The 19,648-nt window shown below is 47.2% G+C and overlaps 1 protein-coding gene across 1 annotated transcript in view; it reads right to left on the reverse strand.

Moving 5' to 3' along the window:
• Positions 1-202: 202 nt before the first annotated feature.
• Positions 203-19,648, reverse strand: part of LOC105361043 (pair-rule protein odd-paired) — a 33,066-nt gene continuing 13,620 nt past the window's right edge. The window contains exons 2-3 of the mRNA XM_011498129.1: positions 2,016-2,185; positions 203-687 (exon numbers count right to left, since the gene is read on the reverse strand). Coding sequence (XP_011496431.1) covers positions 298-687; positions 2,016-2,185 — 560 coding nt within the window. The 3' untranslated portion in view covers positions 203-297. The remainder of the gene's footprint in view (positions 688-2,015; positions 2,186-19,648) is intronic.

Genomic DNA, 19,648 nt, shown 5'->3' on the forward strand with positions numbered 1-19,648 from the left:
CTTTGATTGAATGAACGTATAGTCAGTGGAAGGTGGTCGAAACTTGGTCGTGGAGGTATAGGTCGCGGCAATTTTACGACTCTAGTCAGTAGGGAAATAATAGAGAGCCGGACATTGGTGGTGGAGGAATGGGGAAGCGTCTATAGTGGGGGGGGGGGAGTCCCGAGGACGCGACGAGATTAGCTCGATTGGTGGGGAGGGCTTGCGGGGCTGCGCGGTTCCCATCCTCCGGAGATCGTACGTGCGGCTTTGGCAGTGACGAGTGAAGCGAGTTAGTTGATCCTAGACTCCGCGGATTCAGTATGCCGTGGCCTGGTGGTGCATGAGCGGGTTGAAGTGGTGGCCGAGATGATGAGTTGGTGGCGGCCCGTGGTGGGGTAGGGGGCTGTGCTGGGGCGCCATTGCCGTCGGTTGGCAGACGTACCAGTCGCCGAGGTGGTGGTGGCTCGTCGGGCCGAGGCTCGAGGCGTGCTGGAGCTGGACGAGGCCGCCGTTGACGGCGTTGTTAGCCGGGGGCGGGCCGCTCGCGACCGAGCTCGCGGCCGTCGAAGTCGCCACGGGCTGCGAGGGTTGGGGCGATTCCGTGTGCCCGGTCACCGAGAGGCTGCCGCCGCTGCTGCTGCTCTCTTCGCCCTCGCTCTCGTAGCCGCCGCCGAGCTTGCCGTCGCTCAGCGTTACACCGTGGACCTGGTGGAAGAGGAGCACACGACGAGGTCGATTAATATTTACAGAACCAATGATGGAACTCGGGGACAATTTACTTGATCACCATTTTCACGAGCTATTCAAGCCAGCGTGAAAAGGCAGACTGCGCTCGTTGCATTACGCACACAAACACGCACGTACGCACATATGATCGAACGCACCAAGGTTCTTCAAGGGCAAACGATAATATAAAATTATCCTATACATCATGGAAAGTTTTATATTTTGCCGAACGCAATTCTTTATCAATCAATTCATATTATATACGACGCATTATGCGCGCGCATGCGTATGTATAAAATATAAAATGTCAATAATTTGTCGCTTATTGTTAGTTTCGGATATTTTTTTATTTAATGCTTGTCAATGTGAAATATTATTTTACTTATAATTATTTCCGTCCTGAGCAATTCACTTATTATGCAATGCTATTATATATAAATGCTATCTTATGCAATTGGATAATAGGTATTTAGATTATATACTTGTCGTCGATATGCACATTTCGTGTGATTATAACATAAATTATCATGAAAATGTTGAATAAATATTTTTATGTTTTATCTCAGTATTCTTTAAAACGTCAGGTAAACAACAAATTAATTAAATTTATAAATAGGTGCATAAGTTAATAGACGATGAAGCTAATAAAAATTATAAATTAAGTATGAATCGTGCGCCATGTAAAAAAAAAAATAAAAAAGAGAGAGAGAGAGAGAGAGAGAGAGAGAGAGAGAGAAGGAAAAAGATAGAAAGAAAGACGGCGCAAAACCAAACACAAAACAAATTAATAATCCAACGCAATAAATCACTAAAAGTGAATAATAAGAAGAAACAAGCATAAAATGAAACTCCGTGGAGCGTGTAATAATTTATTTTCATGGAGTGCAATGATAATAGCAATAAATAGGAAATATAGGCATAATAATATGAACGTTAATATTAATAATAAGGATGATGACGACGACGATGGAGGCGAAGATAAGCACGTGGATGAGGAGGATGAGAATGGTGATTAGGATTAGGATTAGGATGATGATGACGATGATGGTAATGACGATGATAATGGGAGACGGTGACGTTGATGTTGATGATAAAGAGGATCGGGATAAGAAAAAAGATGATGCTAAAGATAATGGTCGGATAGAGGTATAAGGCGAATGAAAATTGGCGTGTTGTAGAAGTGGGGATGGGGGAGGCGAGGGATCGGTCGGGAGTGAGGACCGAGTAATTCTCATTAGGATGCCACTCGGAAGTGTCTCGACGCGGACGTGGTTACGCGGTTGGCGTGCTTCGTCCTAGATAATTACCTTCATGTGTTTGCGCAGTGAGCTCGGGTGGGTGTAGGACTTGTCGCAGCCGGATACCCGACAGTTGTACGGCTTGTCGGACGTGTGGACGTGGCTGTGCTTCTTGCGATCGCTGCTGTTGGCGAACCGCCTGTCGCACGTCGGGAACTCGCACTTGAACGGCTTTTCACCTGGAATTGTACAAGCAGAGGAGTGCCTTTGTCAGTATAAATGCGTGGCGGATGACGGGCGCGAGGAGCTGACGCGCAATTTAACGCTAGAGTCGGTCTACTTTCGTCGCGATCCTCGCCGACGGTCCATCATCTTTTGATGACGCAGGAATAATTCCGTTGTAATTAAGTAGAGGCGAGTGGGTGGGCGGATTGATGGGGTACGGAATGAAAAGGGGGGGGGGGGTAGACGCCTCCGACCCTTTTGTAAGTCCGCCTGCTCTGGGTTGTATATATAACGCCGACTTGGCTGAAGAAGCACCGGGATTTTTCTTTCTATTTTATTTTGCTCTGCCGAGTGGCCACGAATAAGCGTGTAAGGAGAGAGAGAGAGAGATAGAGAGACAGAGAGAGAGATAGAGAGACAGAGAGAGAGAGAGAGAGAGAGAGAGAGTGAGTAGGTGTGAGAAAGTGGGGAAGAGGGAGGGTAAGATTGCGGTGGTGTGACTTTATTTATTTCTATCGGAACAAGTCGGAATATATTTTAACGGTGCGACCCCTACGAGCTCTTCCCGGGGCATGTATAGCCTATATACCGTGCGATTTCCCTTTTTCTCGTTTTCGACGTCACTTTTCCGTTCCCTTTCCAGCTTTGCGCGCACCCCAAAGAATAGACACAGGAAAGACGACGATAGAAGCAGAGCACGAAGGCGCGTAAAAACGGAAACGCAAAGTATGCGATTTTTTTTTTTTTTTTTTTTTTTTTTTTTTTTTTTTTTTTTTAAGAGGAAAAATGAAACTGCCTTGTGCCAAGTTAGCCAAACAAGGATTATCTTTTTCTAGAAGCAGACCTCCTAAGAATAAAAATTGTGATAATTTGTTCTGTTCAGTGGCCCCGGAACATAATTACTTATATCAATTATATATTTTCGTATATCGCAAGATGATTTTTTTTTCAAATTTTCACACACATACATACATTGGACACGATTTAAATTAGACATTCAAAGCCATGAAAAAAATGTTTATTAATTTTTACACATTTCATACACACATTCTCCCCACCGTTTGCTATATCATATTACAATAGAGTACAATAGAGCACCTTCAATGGAACTGTTATTATTTTTGTTGCTTATCTTTATCAAAACACAGTGACGATAAAGAGACGCTGGGGGATTGGGGAATCGACGTAAACGTCGCACGTCACCATGGTAACCCTTCGCGCGTTACAGCAATTCGATGATTTATAATCTCAGCAGCGCGAGAGTGATTAAATGGATATTTTTCACAGTGGATAGAGCCGTTTAAGCATTGAATAACACGGACAAGGCCCGTTAAAGAATTTAATAAGCAAACACAAGTGGAGACATGTTTGTATTTTCAAGCAAAGTTATATCCGTTGGCTGTGCGGTGTAGGCTCGCGCGCGCGCGCGCGCTCGCCCTCACGAAGAATACAACAAGCGACTTTATCTCGTTGGCTTTTGCAGGAGTCGAGGCAATTCATTATCCCGCCTGGGTCAAGACGCTCGCAATATTCCGCTCACGTGCGAAAAGCACGATAACGCGCTCGTTACGCGGGCACGCGGCTACCCGACTTATCCTCCTGACGCGGATTCCTATAAGAATAATCTTTGTACGAATAAGTTGCGAGCGCACGCGGCTTTTAGTATTTATGAAAGGCTCCTTACGTGCTCATTGGGGTCTTTTCTGCGCAAACCATCGCGTCAGTTCATTTTTGTCCCGCTCTCGGCATACGGAATCCGGCGTCCGGCGACCGGCGTCCGGCGTTCAGAGTCCAGCGCGTCCAGCCCCCAAGCGCTTTTCTTAGGTCTTTTACGGTACGCCTCTATCAGTGGCCCGGCAATACACGGCGCAATTCGAGATAAGAATGCTCCTTGACGCTCAAAGAAGTTTGATTTTGAATTCCCAAGTGAAGTGAGCGAGCGAGGACAGAGTGTCGCCGAGCCGCTGATAATTGAGTCTCCATAACGCGCACTCCACTCGGATAAATCAATCTCGCAGATGCACGCAGCAACCACAAAGCCCGGGAGCGTGGCGAGGAGGCCGATGGCAAGAAAGAGAAAACGAGGTGGAAAGAGCTGAAAAGGTGGAGGGAGGACGCGCTTCTCCGAGGCGCGCTCGAGAATTCGAGGACGATTAATAACATCGGAAATCTGTCCCCGACAGGGAATCAACGCATCTCCTCCTATCGCGCTCTCGGTGCAGATGGCAACAATATGCCGTGAAATATTGCGCGAGCGACGCCGGTTGGGCCTTCCCGCGCCTGCGCGGCCATCCACTGGATCATCTCATCCGCCAGCCAGACACTGTCTAGGCTCTTGTGCTCGTGTGGAAGCGCGTCTGTGCGAGGACGATTCGCTCGCTCGTGTTATGACTTTTAGAATAGGTAACACAATGGCCCAGATTCACGCGGGATAAAATAGTTATTATGACCGAGCGAGCAAGAGAGAGAGAGAGAGAGAGAGAGAGAGAGAGAGAGAGAGAGAGAGAGAGAGATCATCTCGGGACTCGCTTGCTCTGATCCCCGATATATATATATATATATATATGTATAAGCGTTTGTGCGTGCGCGCCCATCCACGGCCTCTGGAGTACTATTTATACGCGTGTGCGCTTGTGTGCGTAGAAGTGTAGAAGCCGCCCTCCTCTTCTCTTTTCTTTAGGACCCTCTTATCTGCGCGTAGGGCTCTATAAGTTCCCGAGAGCCGGAGGAGACCCGAAAAAGGTATAATACGAGGATATATTGTTATAAAGCACGAGGAGAGAAGAAAAGTCACTGTCGCGGTGGGTCTTATGAGATTGCTGCGCGGGCTTATGATTTGTTGCGCGATTTATGATCGAGAGCGATAAGGCTAGCTTTGTCATCGTTAGTAGAAAGTAAGGCAAACTAATCAACGTAACTACAACAGTGCTCGTTACATTTCTTTCCTTCTCAATCCCCAACCATCCACCGCTCGCCATTCCCCACCCCACCCACCGATTTGTCCTGAAAAACAGGATCTCCAAACATCTCGCTAAATTATGCCCCATTGTTGACTAAATCAAGCATTAATAATCCCAAGATCATCTTCTCTTAGATATCTTCGTGCGATTAAGAGGCTTATCCGTTGGAAAATTACTTGGCATTTCATATAGGCTCGCTCTTGTGATGTTAATTAATGGAATTTCTAATAATAAATGTTTAAAGGAGAGGGGAAGGAAGGAGTGAAAGAAAAAAATAAGAAAAAAAAAAAAATTCTCTTCCTAATATCTCGCCAGCGCATCAATCAGGTTTGTTTCCGAGAATTAATCGAGAATTCGTCAAACCGAAGGTAAAAGCTTCGCGTCGTGAGTTATGAAAAATATGAGCGTTTGCTGTTTGCCTCATTGGAGCGCAATCTCGCCCATAAAATTTTCCACTTTTCGCTCCTCACAGCTCGTGTATTAAATTAAGTTTCTGTCAATTTAACATGGTGGTAGTACGCGCGCGCGCGCGCCCACCCCCTACTTAACCGACAAATGCCTGTCAAAATAGCACGTGAACCCCCTGCTATTCGCCTCCAACAGACAAGGCCTATTAACATTGCTAAATGTGCATATGTTTAATGGGAAAAATCGGTGTCGAATGAGGCGGTCGTTCGTTATGCGTTCATCAATGTCGATAAGTATTCGTGCATCGGCTACTCAATAGTTTTCAAATAATAAAATAATTCGTAATTCGTGGTGAATGTTTTCGTAAAAATAACTATTATGAATCATAATTTCGTTTGACCGTCTGTTTTTAGAAGATAATTATTCAACAAGATAATTCTGAGATTTGCCAGTAAGGCAGTCCAAGGCTAGTATTAATGCAAAGAAATTTAGCCATTCGAGGAAAGAGAAAAGCATGAGTCAAGCAAGCCGGCATTGGGGAATGAGGACTTTTCGGAAGAAGTAAGTTAGTCGTCATTGATTGTTAGAGAGGATTTCACGGACGAAGAGAAATGAGCGTCGGTGGTGCGAATGGTAGAGGAATTTCTAAATTTCTTGCCTCGCACTTTGAAGAATTCGGAAAATTTCGGCTGAAACACGAACAATAATCACGAGCGTATAAAAGCGCTCCAGAAACAGATATTCAATGTAATAATGCGAGAAAAGGCCGAGGATAGGCATCTGCGAGTTTAAAAACTTCCTGCCGTCGACAAAAACGCCCGGCCGCCACATTCACTTCTCGACTTTTGCGTAGAATTGTTTCAGACGACCGGGGCATTGATGCCGTTGTGTCTCGATGGCCAGCCTCTAATAATAAAGGTTCGTGAAAAACTCGAGTTTTGGAAAGCTCGTAGCATCATCGAGAGACGTCGTAGATAAAGGAGAGCGAGTGGAAGGGCCACGGGGGCAGGGTGGGCTCGAGTGGGAGAGCGAGAAGGAGAGCTCTACTAAGCAGAAGAAGCAAAGAAAGAGAAAAAAAGGGATGCAATAAACGGAGGGGTGGGTTTTTCAAAAGTCCCGTGGACCGATGGTATAATGGGCCACGTATTTATGTATGTATGCATGTACGCATGTATGTATTTATGTATGTATGTATGTATGTATGTATGTATGTATGTATGTATGCATGTATGCATGTATGTATATTCACGCGCATACACGTACAACGTGGCGAAACGAGATTCTAGTTGGAAAATAGTTGGCCACCGTCAGGCCTCTTCTTCCCGGTAGCAAGGGATGTGCAGCAGGAGCGGGAGCAGCATCAGTAACACACACCTTCGCAGACAGTAAGGAGAGTGACAGAGAGAGAGAGAGAGAGAGAGAGAGAGAGAGAGAGAAAGAGAGAGAGAGAGAGAGAGGGAGAGGGAGAGAGAGAGAGAGAGAGAGAGAGAGAGAGAGAGAGAGAGGAGACTCATTGAGCTGCATCTCGCTCGCGCGCTCGTTCGCTTTTTGGAAAAAGCCCTTGGCCCGAGTGATATATGGGCGTACGCCATTGTTCCGCGTTAGACGACGGAGCAGCCTTCGGGGATCTTGCTCTTCCCGAGGATAATGGATGATTTTTCGCGTCTATTGTAAGGCCGAGAAGCGAGACTGAGCAAGACGAGGGGCGAGGTTACGAGGGACCGAGGGAGGGAGAGAGGGCGAGGGAGAGAGAGAGAGAGAGAGAGAGAGAGAGTGAGAGTGAGAGAGAGAGAGATAATAGAAAGAGTGAGAGATGGAGAGAGAGAGAGAGAGGGAGGGAGGAAGAAACGGAGAGACGGGACAGCGCCAAACAACATTGTTGCCAACATATACAGCGAATGAAATTCTACCCTCGCTCTCTCTCTCTCTCTTTCTCTCACTCCTCGTGCCCCTGCCCCTCCCGCCTTCGACCAGTCCCTGCCAGACACACGGACTCTGCAGTTTCGGCCTGAAAATAAGAGGGGGAGGAGAGGACGGGCTCTCGAGGAGACAGCCGAGTCGCGACCTCTGGCCCCTTTTTACAAACGTTCTCGAGTGGATAATTTTCTTCTTATACGTTCCGCATTAAGCTAAAATACCACTGGTGCGGGGACGTGTGAACCCTGCGGCATTGTGTTGATGCTTTTCCCATTACCATTCGATGATATTTCAAACTAATGATTTTTCCCTTTATATCTCGTGTCATTTTTCAATTGTCCTCGCAATTAAGAGCTACGCCGATCTTATAGATTGTTGGCGTTTACCAACAAAGCCATTCCATAATCGGCGGTTGTAAATTCGAGGATATCTTTCGAATTTATGCTCACTTATTATTCATAGTTTCATATGCCGAATTCCACAAAATTATTTACTCGCTCCGGATCAGATATATTAACATTTTTTTCTCGTTTTCTCCACGTCGTTCTTTTTCCATTTTCTGGGTATATTCCTCGGACCGAAGCTGGTCTCGTCTATTATTACACTACCGGCTAACTGAGAGAAAAAAAAGAACGTGAGGGAGTGCGAGTGAGCAAGTGGGCACAGAGAGACAGAGACAGACAGAGAGAGAGAGAGAGAGAGGGAGAGAGAGAGAGAGAGAGAGAGAAAAACTCGCAGAGATCGCGTCGATCGATAGCAATCGACTATACGACTTCGGTGAGATTAGGACGCTTAGATATTGGATTTAGATAAGCGCTCGATCTGTTTGTAGATCGATTGATCGATTAGCCTCGTGCAGCTTATACCCCGAGCATAAGCACGTATACACTTTTCGTTTGTTTGCGCTTGTGTTTGTGTCTGTGCGGGCGCGCGCGTACCTGTGCACGGCCCGTGGCAAAGTCGAATCTCTTCTCGACACTCGAGAGTCTCACTCGAGGGAAAAAAAGAAAAAAGAAAAATGAAATAAGAAAAAAAAAAGAAAAAAAAAGACAAGAGAATAAAAGTGCAATTGACTGCGTTAGCTCGCAACCGGCCCAATGACTTCTGATTTTTCTGACTCCGTACCAATGCGAACCGCATGAAAATAATAGGAAGGCGAGGACGCGCGCGCACCTAAAGCCAGTTATAAAACTTAACGATCGAGCGATCTTTCCTAAGCGCGTGGGTTATATAGAATTTCCAAAAATCGTACTTCGATATTACTCGCAATAAATCAAAGACGCGAACAGCAATACTCGGGCCATGAGATACGATCTGATCCCTCGCTTCTTCTACTCCTCCTTTTTCCTCGTCATTTTTGTCTTTTTAATGCTCCAAACCAAAACCAAAGTGTCCGAGGGGGGAGGGGGAGGGGGCATAAAGAATTAGAATGTCTGCGAAAGAAATGCTTGGAGGCGCTCTTAATAAAATACGAGCGGGAAGAAGAAAGAAATCGTGACGAAATCAAAAGACGTATCCCGAGATAAAGGGGCTTTCGATAAGAATCCAGTCAGTCGGACATCGTCAAAATCATGTGGCCTTATCGGAATTGGACTCTCCGCGCGTTTCCGAGAGCCTTCGTAGCGTCGAGAGTCGGGAGTCGTGCGAGCACGCGCAAATGGGCCCTGGAAGTGAAAACTAAGGCGGTACTCGAGAAGCTAGAAAAACGACTCCTGCCCGACTCCATTTTCATCCCTTGGGAGCCACGGGTGCGCCCGTAAACCGGAGAATTATCCGCGCATTGGGGCCATCGTTTATCTCGGGGCTCTACGAACATGGACCAAAGCGGATGAGAGTAGGGAGGACGGAGATGAAAAAAAAAAAGAACCGCAAACGCGCGCGCGGGTAAGCGTAACTACCGCTCGATGCACACGCTGTGTGTGTTTGTGTATAAATGCGCGCCGATCATTCCGCCATGTTGGCCATGAATGCCGTCGGCGACCGCCTCATGGACAGATGTTACGTTTTCGGAGATAATTCGAGTGTTTGTATACACTCGGGCAATTTTTTCGCTCCCTCTCTCGCACTCTGCCCCCGATTATTGTCGTCCCTCCTTATTTCGCGCACGCTCGCTCACCGAGACATTAAGCAATTTATCATGGCTTAAGCCTCGGCGTAGTCTTTCGCACTCCATCCTGTTGCGCTCGTATGCTCGAGGATGATGATTTATGTGTTGGCGACTCGCGCTCCAGAGTCGGACATTGTTTAATGCGCTCGTTGTCGACGAGTGAACGAAGAAAAAAAAGAAAAAAAAAGCAAACATTACCATCGATTCGTTCGTTCGGTTATGCATAAATAGCGAGACCCTAACGATTGTCGATGCATTATTAATTTATTAATTTTCGCGCCTCCCCCTCCACCCCCCTCCCCTCCCCATCTACTCACTGCTACCATTAGAAGCAAGTGTCTTTAGAAAGGAGAGGGTCGATCGTTGGACGAGGATGTGCCGTGATTTTAATTAGCGTAGCGAATGATCGATGGAGCTTATTAACGGCCATTCCGTTCAGTGAACAATGGATGCATTATGGGAAGGGGGAGGCGCACGTTAACGGGCTTTCTCGCGTCGGTGGGATCCATTGCAATAATAGCGCCAAGAAAAATAATTATCGTATCGATAAGCGCAAAAGACTTGACGTGTCGCGGGTTTCAGGGTCTCGGTTGGTCGGATCCTGTCGATATTTACGGAACATTGGGGGCGATTGCAAGCGAATGAGAATTGCGTATTAAAGAAAAGAGCGCCGGTCATGAAAATTTGTCCCAATGCTTCGCATCCCCTCCCCTTCATCAAACCGGACAATTAACCCAAGCGATGCGGTCTCGCTGTCGGCCCGCGGTTACACGATCCTACGAGCATTTTCATTTTGCCGAGTCTCGCGCACCCACCGAGGGCAACGCGAGCGACGTCTATCGGGGTCTCCCACCGGAGAGATAAGAGCCGTCGTTTCCGGAGAATCGCGTGCCGTCATCTAGAACCGAGGACTGAATTCGGTAGCCCATCACGTAGGGACATCGTGGCGCATGCGCGCACGTAAAATCAACGAGCCTCTTCACTCCGTGCCACCCGTTCGTCCCGTCCGTCTAGGGTTCCTGTTACCCGTGTCGTCGGGCTACCGTCGCGGCGCTTTACACGTGTTTCTGGGCCCTGGGCTTTTGCACTTTTTTTCGCGCCGCTGCTTATCTTCTGTCGCGAGCTCCGGCCGCTCACGACGAGAGATCGAGCCCCGAGATTTTCGGAAACCGGCGCGGCATAAAATGCCGGTTGGAGGGGGCGCCAGGTTGGTATGCCGATGAGCGGTGGCTTGAGTTACCGCGACGCCGCTCTCGCTTTAATCGTTCTCCCTCGCCTCCTCCTACAACCTTATAGTTCACCTTCTTCTTATACTCTCTCTCTCTCTCTCTCTCTCTCTCTCTCTCTCTCCAGCTATGTTTCTCTAGTTTTGAGCATGCGACCGTGGCTGGCTGGGCGCCCGAGCGGAAATCTCGTCGACATTCGAGAAATCCGAGGAGGAATCCCCGGAATAGCAGCTTCGTCCGAATTACCGTGCGCTGGTCGGCCGTTTTACATAATTTCGAGTGAGCCGCTCGCGAAGAAGAGGCCTCCGTAAACATAAATGTGGCCGAGCCGATAATTTGCCGGTCAACAGGCCCTGACGAGCAACGCCGAACCTAAACCGAATATCGTGTGAAAGCTACGAGGTGTAATTGTCTCGAGTCGACATCGTCAGCCTAATTAATCCGGTCGACATCTAATTGTACCCGGTGGGAGCAGCCCCCACCCCCTCTGGCAGTCGTCCTTTGTTTATTCGCTCTATCTCATCTCCAATTTAGAGGTTGACAGCTGCTGTTGCTGCTGCTGCTACTGGCATGAGATCTCGTCGTGCCCTTTCTCGACTTTTTAACGCATTTTTATCTTTTGCCCGCAGGCGTACTTGACGCGACTCACCTCCATATTTCATCCGACGTAAGGGATGGGGTACGCGCGTCCGTGCGATCCTTACGTCTGCTTAATCACCCTTTGAGATAGAAATTAATTATAAATTTTAAATGCCCGATAGGCGTGAACGATCGAAAGCAAGCGAATTATTTACAAAACTCCGAAACGCTGCTACTCCGGCGCCTTATAACGAAAGCTACCAACATTCTACCTTTCCTTAATATCGTATTCTACACAAGATTCTCGATAAAATAAAAATCCAAAATAAAAACACGTTTTATCGTTGTTGTTATTATTATTGTTACTATTACTATTATTACTATTACAATATTCGTTATGCATCCATCCTAATGACTTGCATTTTTTTTTCCTTTTCGCTGGGCTATTGTATTTGCCTCCTGAATGCTTAATAGTCGATAATAGGAGTACGTGAATTTTACGCAAGGTATGCCTGGGTTAATAATAGCGGTATCGTCCCTCCCGTGTCCCTACCGATACATAGTTAATTGTCGGGCTGTGAAATATTCTTGAATTACCAATTTTAAATATGAAAGGCGCACGCAGTGTCATTTATTGCCGTATGGGAAAGCCGAGGTCGAGGCCAGTAGAGCCGAAAAAACAGAAAAACGGTTGAGCAATCGGAATACGATCCCGATCCTCATTCAAAACCTCAATCCTTTCCGAGGGCGCATTAACATTACCACCCTTGTTGTGTTGAGGCCGAGGCCGAGGATGATGATGAGGAGGAGGAAGGGGAAGAGAAAAAGGAGGAGAAGGTGGAGAAGGATGAGGAGGAGGATGAGGAGGAGAAGGAGGAGGAGAAGGTGGAGGAGCTAGAGAAAGAGGAAGAGGAAGGGATGCGGTACGACAAGGGGATCGCGTAGACGCGTGTATCGTGGTTAGGTAAGGACTGGAGAAGAGGAGAGGCGCGAAAAGCGCGGCGTCGAGAGCTCAAAATATCCATGGGTCGAGAGTAAATAAAAACACCGAATCCCGATGGCGTTTGGCCGCGCCTAATCCCTGAGTGGAGACCTCTCCTCGATGTCCCGAGAGTCTCGTGAGGCCCGACGAGCCATTGGGGCGCGAGCCGCCCTTTCATTATTAGCCGGGGCCAGTTTTCCGGGCGCGCGACCGAGACTCGCACGGTCTACTGGACGCGCCGTACCCGAGAATCCGCCGCTGCGGCCTTTTGTCCAGCAGTGCTAAACGCCACGAGATCCGGCTCGTTTGTGGCTGGGACCCATTGTCCGGGCGCCGCTTGGAGGAGCCGTTTCGAGAGAGAGGCTCTTCTTTTACCGCGGCATTGTCCCCGCTTTGGACATCCACGCGCCGCCCGGATATTTGTGGTCCGAGGCCGATCGATTTCCCAACTGGGAGGAGAACACTTTCCGATAGGCCAAGTGCTTCGTTATCCAGGTGCTGTCCTCCAGGCGGTCCACGTCCCTTTTGTCCGCTCTCTTATTCCGTCTTTTTTCTTTTTCTTTTTTCCTTTTTTTTCTTCTTATTATTCTTCTTCTATTTTTTTTTTTGTTTTTTTTTTTTATTATTAACAACGAATATGATGGTCAATGCGTCGGAAATGCGATCGCCTCTTCCTTGTTTGCGACTCGAGCTATTCGACCATTATTAAACAAAGATCTTTATAACTCGCGCAGCCTCTTTCGCCTTCATTATTAATTAATATTTATACTTATATTTACATTAAAGCCTGTATGGTGACTGTGGATAAGAAACGACGAATAGTCGTTTAAAATAATATTACAAGTCGTTTGATGTTTCTTAGATGGCTTGTAGCTGCCTTAATTATCGCATATATCATACGCACGTGCGCGCACACACACATTTTCCCTCCCTCTCTCACTCACTCACTCACTCTCTCTATCTCTCTCTCTCTCTCTATCTCTCTCTCTCTCTCTTAGCGATCGAATTATTATTAACTATCGTGCTAATTAACCACCTTTTTTTTTACATTTGAAGTCTACACTCTTCCATCGTTTATAAGTGGCTTACGATTATTTATAGAGAAAATGGAATAATATTTAAGAAGCTTGTTTAGGTAAGCGAAATCTGCATTGTATAATTATTTATAAGCTATGTCCCTCGGCTTAAGCTGCAAAGACGTATATCTTTTCACCGAGTACCGGCTAATGCAGCACTCTCCTGCACGTCTCCATTTTCTTCCTCGTTTTTCATTTGCCGCATTTTTAGGAGATTCTCTGTTGAAAAAGCTCGCGAGAACTAAGAGGGTAAAAGTTTTTGCGACATTTTCGATTCCCAACGCCGCGATATATTTTCTTTTCACCGACTCTAGTGCGCCTGTCTACCCGCCTGTACATTTTCCTGCTTTCGTTTCCTCTTTCTCTCTCTCTCTCTCTCTCTCTCTCTCTCTCTCTCTCTCTCACACACACACGCGCGCGCACGAACGCACACAATCACTCTCCTCCCTCCCTCGTATCTCTTCGACCGCGCATATCTCTTACGCGAGCCAACCCGTTGCCAAAGAGCCTTGCAAGTGTCGAAAAAAGCCTCCACTCGACGGAAAGACGTGATTTATGTGCCCGTAAGATTAAGAGCCAGCGATAGCAGGGCAACGTTGGATCCGTTACAATTTCGCGGAAAACTGCCAGCGAGACGAGGATAAAACTTGGCGCGGGTAATATGTCGGGCGATACTAACATTCAGAGGATCGAAGACATACGGTATACGCGGACTCAGTTCAAGCGGGAAAAAATTGTTTTCTAATCGGATGATACCGCGCTTTGTGCCCGCGATGACTGACTGACTGAGTGAGTGAGTTAGAGAGAGGGACAGAGTGAGAGAGTGAGATAGATAGATAGATAGAGAGAGAGAGAGAGAGAGAGAGAGAGAGAGAGAGAGAGAGACGGACAGACGAATAACGAAAACGGAGACGAAATAAATGACGGTAGATGGGGAATGTTGTAGAGGGGGTGGGGTTGGGGTGAGGTGAAATTTAAAAAACACAAGCTTGTAGAGTTTATAATTTGAATTCCGAATGTATATAATCCGAGGGAGAGAGCGTGCATTCTTAAAACAATGCCTGGGCGAAAGTCCGTTAAATGCACTTTAGTCACGGTTAATTTGGTAAAGCCCGACGTTTAATCATTAAATAGATGCTGTTTCGAGATCGATTGGTCGTATTTATTGACTGTCGATGAATCGACGTTTTTCCATATACCTCTCTTTCTCCTCCCTCGCCATCGTTCCTCACTCCTCTGCTCGCTCTCTCTCTCTCTCTCTCTCTCTCTCTCTCTATCTCGGGCGTTTCGTTAGCTGGACTCGCGCGACGCAACCGTGCAACTCATCCAGCCCGAAGAGCCTGTTTCATTTAATCCTCGACGTGCACACATACATACGCGCACGTTCGTACATATAAATATCTCTCGCGTAGCCCACAGCGAACGATTGTTATTTTCTTCCGCCGGCTTATTAACGAGCTGTTCCCTCTAGGATCGCGTCTAATGACTGGACACGGGGCGTGGCGCGAAGATTGCTAAAGCAGGTTGACCTCACTATTCTCCGATACTATTGCCTCCTTCTTCATCGGCAGACGTGCACATACGCATACACGTACACAAAATTCACTCGCGCCATTACAATGCAACAGGCGGCAGCTGCTTAGATATATTCATTAATGTGGTACTCGGATCCGACGGGCTTCATTCATGGAGTCCTCGTGGGAGTTTAGCGTCCATTAGTTCGTCATTTTTCTTTCTATCTTTCCGTCATTTTTTTTTCCACCTCATAACGGCGCAAAACGATACACGTCGCATACGTCGACTGGATGCTTCCTTCCGTTCTACTACCAGTTATCCGATTTTTAGAAACCTCCTACGCCGGGCCTCCCTCCCCACCTTCCAAAGCCGGAGGGGGTCTAGATGTTTTGACGTAACATACGTTCGCTCCGCTCGTCACGTTCCTACATGTCAACGTCCATATCATCATCTCGTCCACCCTGCTGGAAAATATTTGCGTTCTCCTTTTTAGCTTCTACGTAGCGATTTTCTTCCTTTCCATGGCTCCGACATTCTCATAATCATAATCAATCGTTGCCCCTGAGGTTGTCGCAATGGAAATTAATTAGCCAGACGTGGCCAGAAATACTCGGGCGGGCTAACCGATTTTTCGGCATTTCCTTGACTGGGATGATTGATGCATGACTGGATAATATCGGGAACCGTAAAAAGCCTTTAATTTAGAGTTTGGTAGTACAGTTGATATCGGATAAAGGACACGCAGTTGTAGAACACGTAGACGAGGAGAGGAATTTTAGGTCATAGGGAGGAGCATATTTCGTGCTTCAAGATAAGTAATTGGAGTGTAGGCGCGTGTGTGCGGTGATGGAGGAGATGGAGGAGGTGGAGGAGGTTGGACGAGATGGTGGTGGGACGTATGGGGAGGGGATGGGGAGGGAGGCGGGGGATAAAAGGGATATTAGAAATCGATGTGGGGGGGGGGCGAGCCGAATCTCTTACTTACAATTGTTCGCCTAGTGCCTGTTTTCAATTTTCAGCACGAGTCCCGACTACATAAATTACATTGGCAATCTTCGATGCGCATCTCACTTCGAATTTATTCCGCAATAAAAGATTTTATGAAAGCCCTCTAAAATAACGTCTTATTTCGCAATGGGAAAGGAACGTGCGGCTTGAATCCAATATAATACGATCGCGCGCCCAAGACAATCATCGACACGGCGGAGCTCGGCCTCGTCCTCGGGATATTAAAAACGGTCAGGCGGCGCGCATCCTTTTTCGATTCGCGCGCGTCCTTCGTATCGCGGGTGCGAGGGCTCGTCGGAGGGACGGCGGCGCGGGGTCGAGTGGTCGGGGAGGGAGGCCGGAGGAGGAGGAGAAGAGGCTCGCGGAGGCGAACATAATGTTTCCCACAGAGCGCGGAGTTGTATATTTTACGATATGGCCAGCAATTTGACATTTCGCATGCAGCATAATTCAAGCGCTCGATACGCTCGATGTGTAGTACGTGCGAGAGCGGCCATATTAGAGCCCGAGACTCGCACTCACTCACTCGTTCAATCTCTCTCACCCCCCCTGTCTCTCACTCACTCTCTCTCTCTCTCTCTCCCTCTCACCCTCTCTCTCTCTCACCCTCTCTCTCTCACCCCCCCCCCTCTCTCTCTCTCACTTTACACGCACGCGCGCACGCGCACGCACGCACGCACGCACACTCTCTCCGTCTTAATATAACGGATGCTCTCCCTCATGCGAAACGTCCCCCTTTATATCTCACACCCTCGGACTTTCCTTTAGCCTTCTCGGACGGGCTCCTCTCTTCTTGCCTACAAGCTACTCGCTCGCTCCTTGTTTAAGCTGCGCGACTACCACCAACACCTTTCATTTCGCGTCCTACCGCCTCGCGTAGACTCACCGATGTTGGCTCCGATATTGTCAATCGTCTGTGACACGGCAAACTCGCCCGACTTAATCATTCGAAAGGCTTTTGAAGCCTTCCCAGACATAATAGTATTCCGATTTAAGTCGATACCGCCCCCGGCCCCACCCCCACCCCCATAGTCCCCCATAGCCAACCCATTCATCGTCAGAGCCCGTACAATTTTCGTCGCTCGTACGTAGAAAATATTTATTTAATCGCCTTATTAAAAGCTAGCAAGGCTAATTATAATGCGCGGAGCTTGAAACAATGTAGCGGCGTAATACTACGCGAGCGTCTTGAAAGTACGTTAATCGCCAAACTCATCCGCCTCTCCCGAGATTGTTAATCGAGGCGAGTGAGTCGGCCGTTTGCGTTAATTTACGCCACGGGAGTAGTAGAAAGTCGAATATCGTAAACATTGCTTAACGCCAGGAAAGGTTTTTGCGATGCATGGCCATGGCCGTGGAGGGAGGGGCATAAGTTCGAGGTACGATTTTTCATCGTAAAAATCCGTCGTACGCGTACGTTTGTTTGTCGAATGCATTCTCACGAGTGGCGCGGCCGCGTTTTCTCATGAATTCACCGGCTGAAAATCACGTGACGGGCCGCGGCGGCGTCATCGTCCCTCTATCGTTTTGTCTATGCGAAATAATGAAAAAAGAAAGGAATGAAAAGGACGGGGAAAAAGTTTCGTGGAAAGGAGAAAGAGCGAGGGAAGAAGAGCGAAAAAGATATCGGGTTACGAAATGAAATTACAATACGCCGGGCCCTTTTTCTCTCTGCTTTTGACTCCCGGACTCTCTCATTCCTTCACGTTCACTCTCTCACTCGCGCGCACAGCAGCAGCAGCAGCAGCAGCAGCAGCAGCAGCAGCAGCAGCAGCAGCAGCAGCAGCAGCAGCAGCAGCAGCAGCAGCAGCAGCAGCAGCAGCAGCAGCAGCAGCAGCAGCAGCAGCAGCAGCAGCAGCAGCAGCAGCAGCAGCAGCAGCAGCAGCAGCAGCAGCAGCAGCAGCAGCTTGATATTGGGTCCGTCGACCTTCGGACCTCCGTCTCAACTCTATAACTCCGTGCGCGCTTTGCGTATTATACACACACCAAACGGATTTTCACTCTGACTTTCTCAACTCGACTCGGTATTTCTTCGAAGTGTACGGCCTTCTCTTCTTGCTTTTTTTCTTCTTCTTTCTTTCTTCATAATACTCCGTGCTTGACAGCTGCTAACTTTAGCGATTTAAATAGAGTGGAGAGAGATAGAGATAGAGATAGAGATAGAGATAGAGTGAGAGTGAGTGAGTGACTGAGTGAGTGAGAGAGCGGGGGGGGGGTGAGAGTGAGAGAGTGAGAGAATGAGAGAGTGAGAGAGTGAGAGAGTGAGAGAGAGAGAGAGAGCAGGACAAGAGATGGAGATTCAGTTAAATCAAGTCTACCTGTGATGGGAAGTCTCACTCGCTTGTTGTCTCTTCAAAAATTTTGACTAGTTTATTTATTGTTATTGTTATTATTATTAGAATTTAATTTATTCTTTCTCTCTCTGTCTCCTTTTTTTTTTCTTTTTTTTCTTTTTTTTTTTTTTTGCCGTTTGACGATAAAAAGTTTACTCGCATAGCATTAGATCGAAGTTCTTTCCTATCTCACGATAATTAATATTACATTAATTTTAAAATAATACTAAATAATATTTACTGCAGTTAATATACGACGCAAATAGTAGATAAAATAAAAATAAACGCAATACGATATAAAAGACATTTCGTCGAAAAATTAAAAAATCTAGTACTGCAAATACATACGGCCAATACTTACAATAGAGATACAAAAAACTATACAGCAAATACAAAAAAAGAGGAGAATAATAATGGTATGGATTTATTTTATAAATAAATGAAATGTTTAGAAAAAATGGATTTCCAACGTGATTACCAATGAGAATCAGATTTTATTAATATAATAAGCTAATTACATCGTGTCGCACGACCATTCTGAATATATTTCTGCTACATATTTCACATAGCAATGTGACTTTTATGAAAATTTCAATTGTATTTTATCATATCGATATGCGCTGTCGTTTTTTAAACAAGAACATAATAATCTCCGTTGTGGCATTAAAATGTCAAGTGTGTCGGAAGGTATTTTTCATTTCTCCATGCTCGCGCTAATGGCCAACGATCTCCTGTTGAACAGCGAAATTCGTACACTCGTCACGAAACAATGATAACGTCCTCGGCAGGATATTGTCAACGAGGACACGGATGGGGGGGGGGGCTTTGCAACGATCCAGTAATGGATCAGCCGTAAGAAATCGTCGTGTCGAAGTACCGAGAGAAAACGAGGCTTTCTCTCGGCAATAGTAGCGAGTGAGTGTGCGCAAAGCGCCAATGGCCAACAATTCCTCCTCCCGTCACGGCCATGTAACGTTACGATCTCGGTGCCCTGCATGTAGAGACAAATTTCATACCAGGAAGCCGCCAACGCGGCACGAGCCAAAGGAAAATCCGCTACCCTTCCCCACCTCCTTCGCCACTCACCCGCTTAACCCTCATCGCGAGTAACAACCGTCGCTGCTCTCCTTGCGATCCATGCAAATCTACTATCCGTTATCGTCATACCTAGGCAACGTGGGACAGGATGACTCCCATACTTTCATCCTGCTTTAATATCCTACTTTAATCCTCTCGTTCTCTTTATGCAAACGTACGTAAAGCGGGAGTAAGAAGTCGGCTATGTAAGCACGCTCGGGTGAGGCTGTGCCGGAGGCGGGGGAGAGGTAGCTGAGCAAGGGGCGGCGGGTGAGTTAGTGGGAGTGGG

Source organism: Ceratosolen solmsi, unplaced genomic scaffold (genome assembly GCF_000503995.2).
Source record: "Ceratosolen solmsi marchali unplaced genomic scaffold, CerSol_1.0 scaffold14, whole genome shotgun sequence".
In the NCBI taxonomy this organism is placed as follows: domain Eukaryota; kingdom Metazoa; phylum Arthropoda; class Insecta; order Hymenoptera; family Agaonidae; genus Ceratosolen; species Ceratosolen solmsi.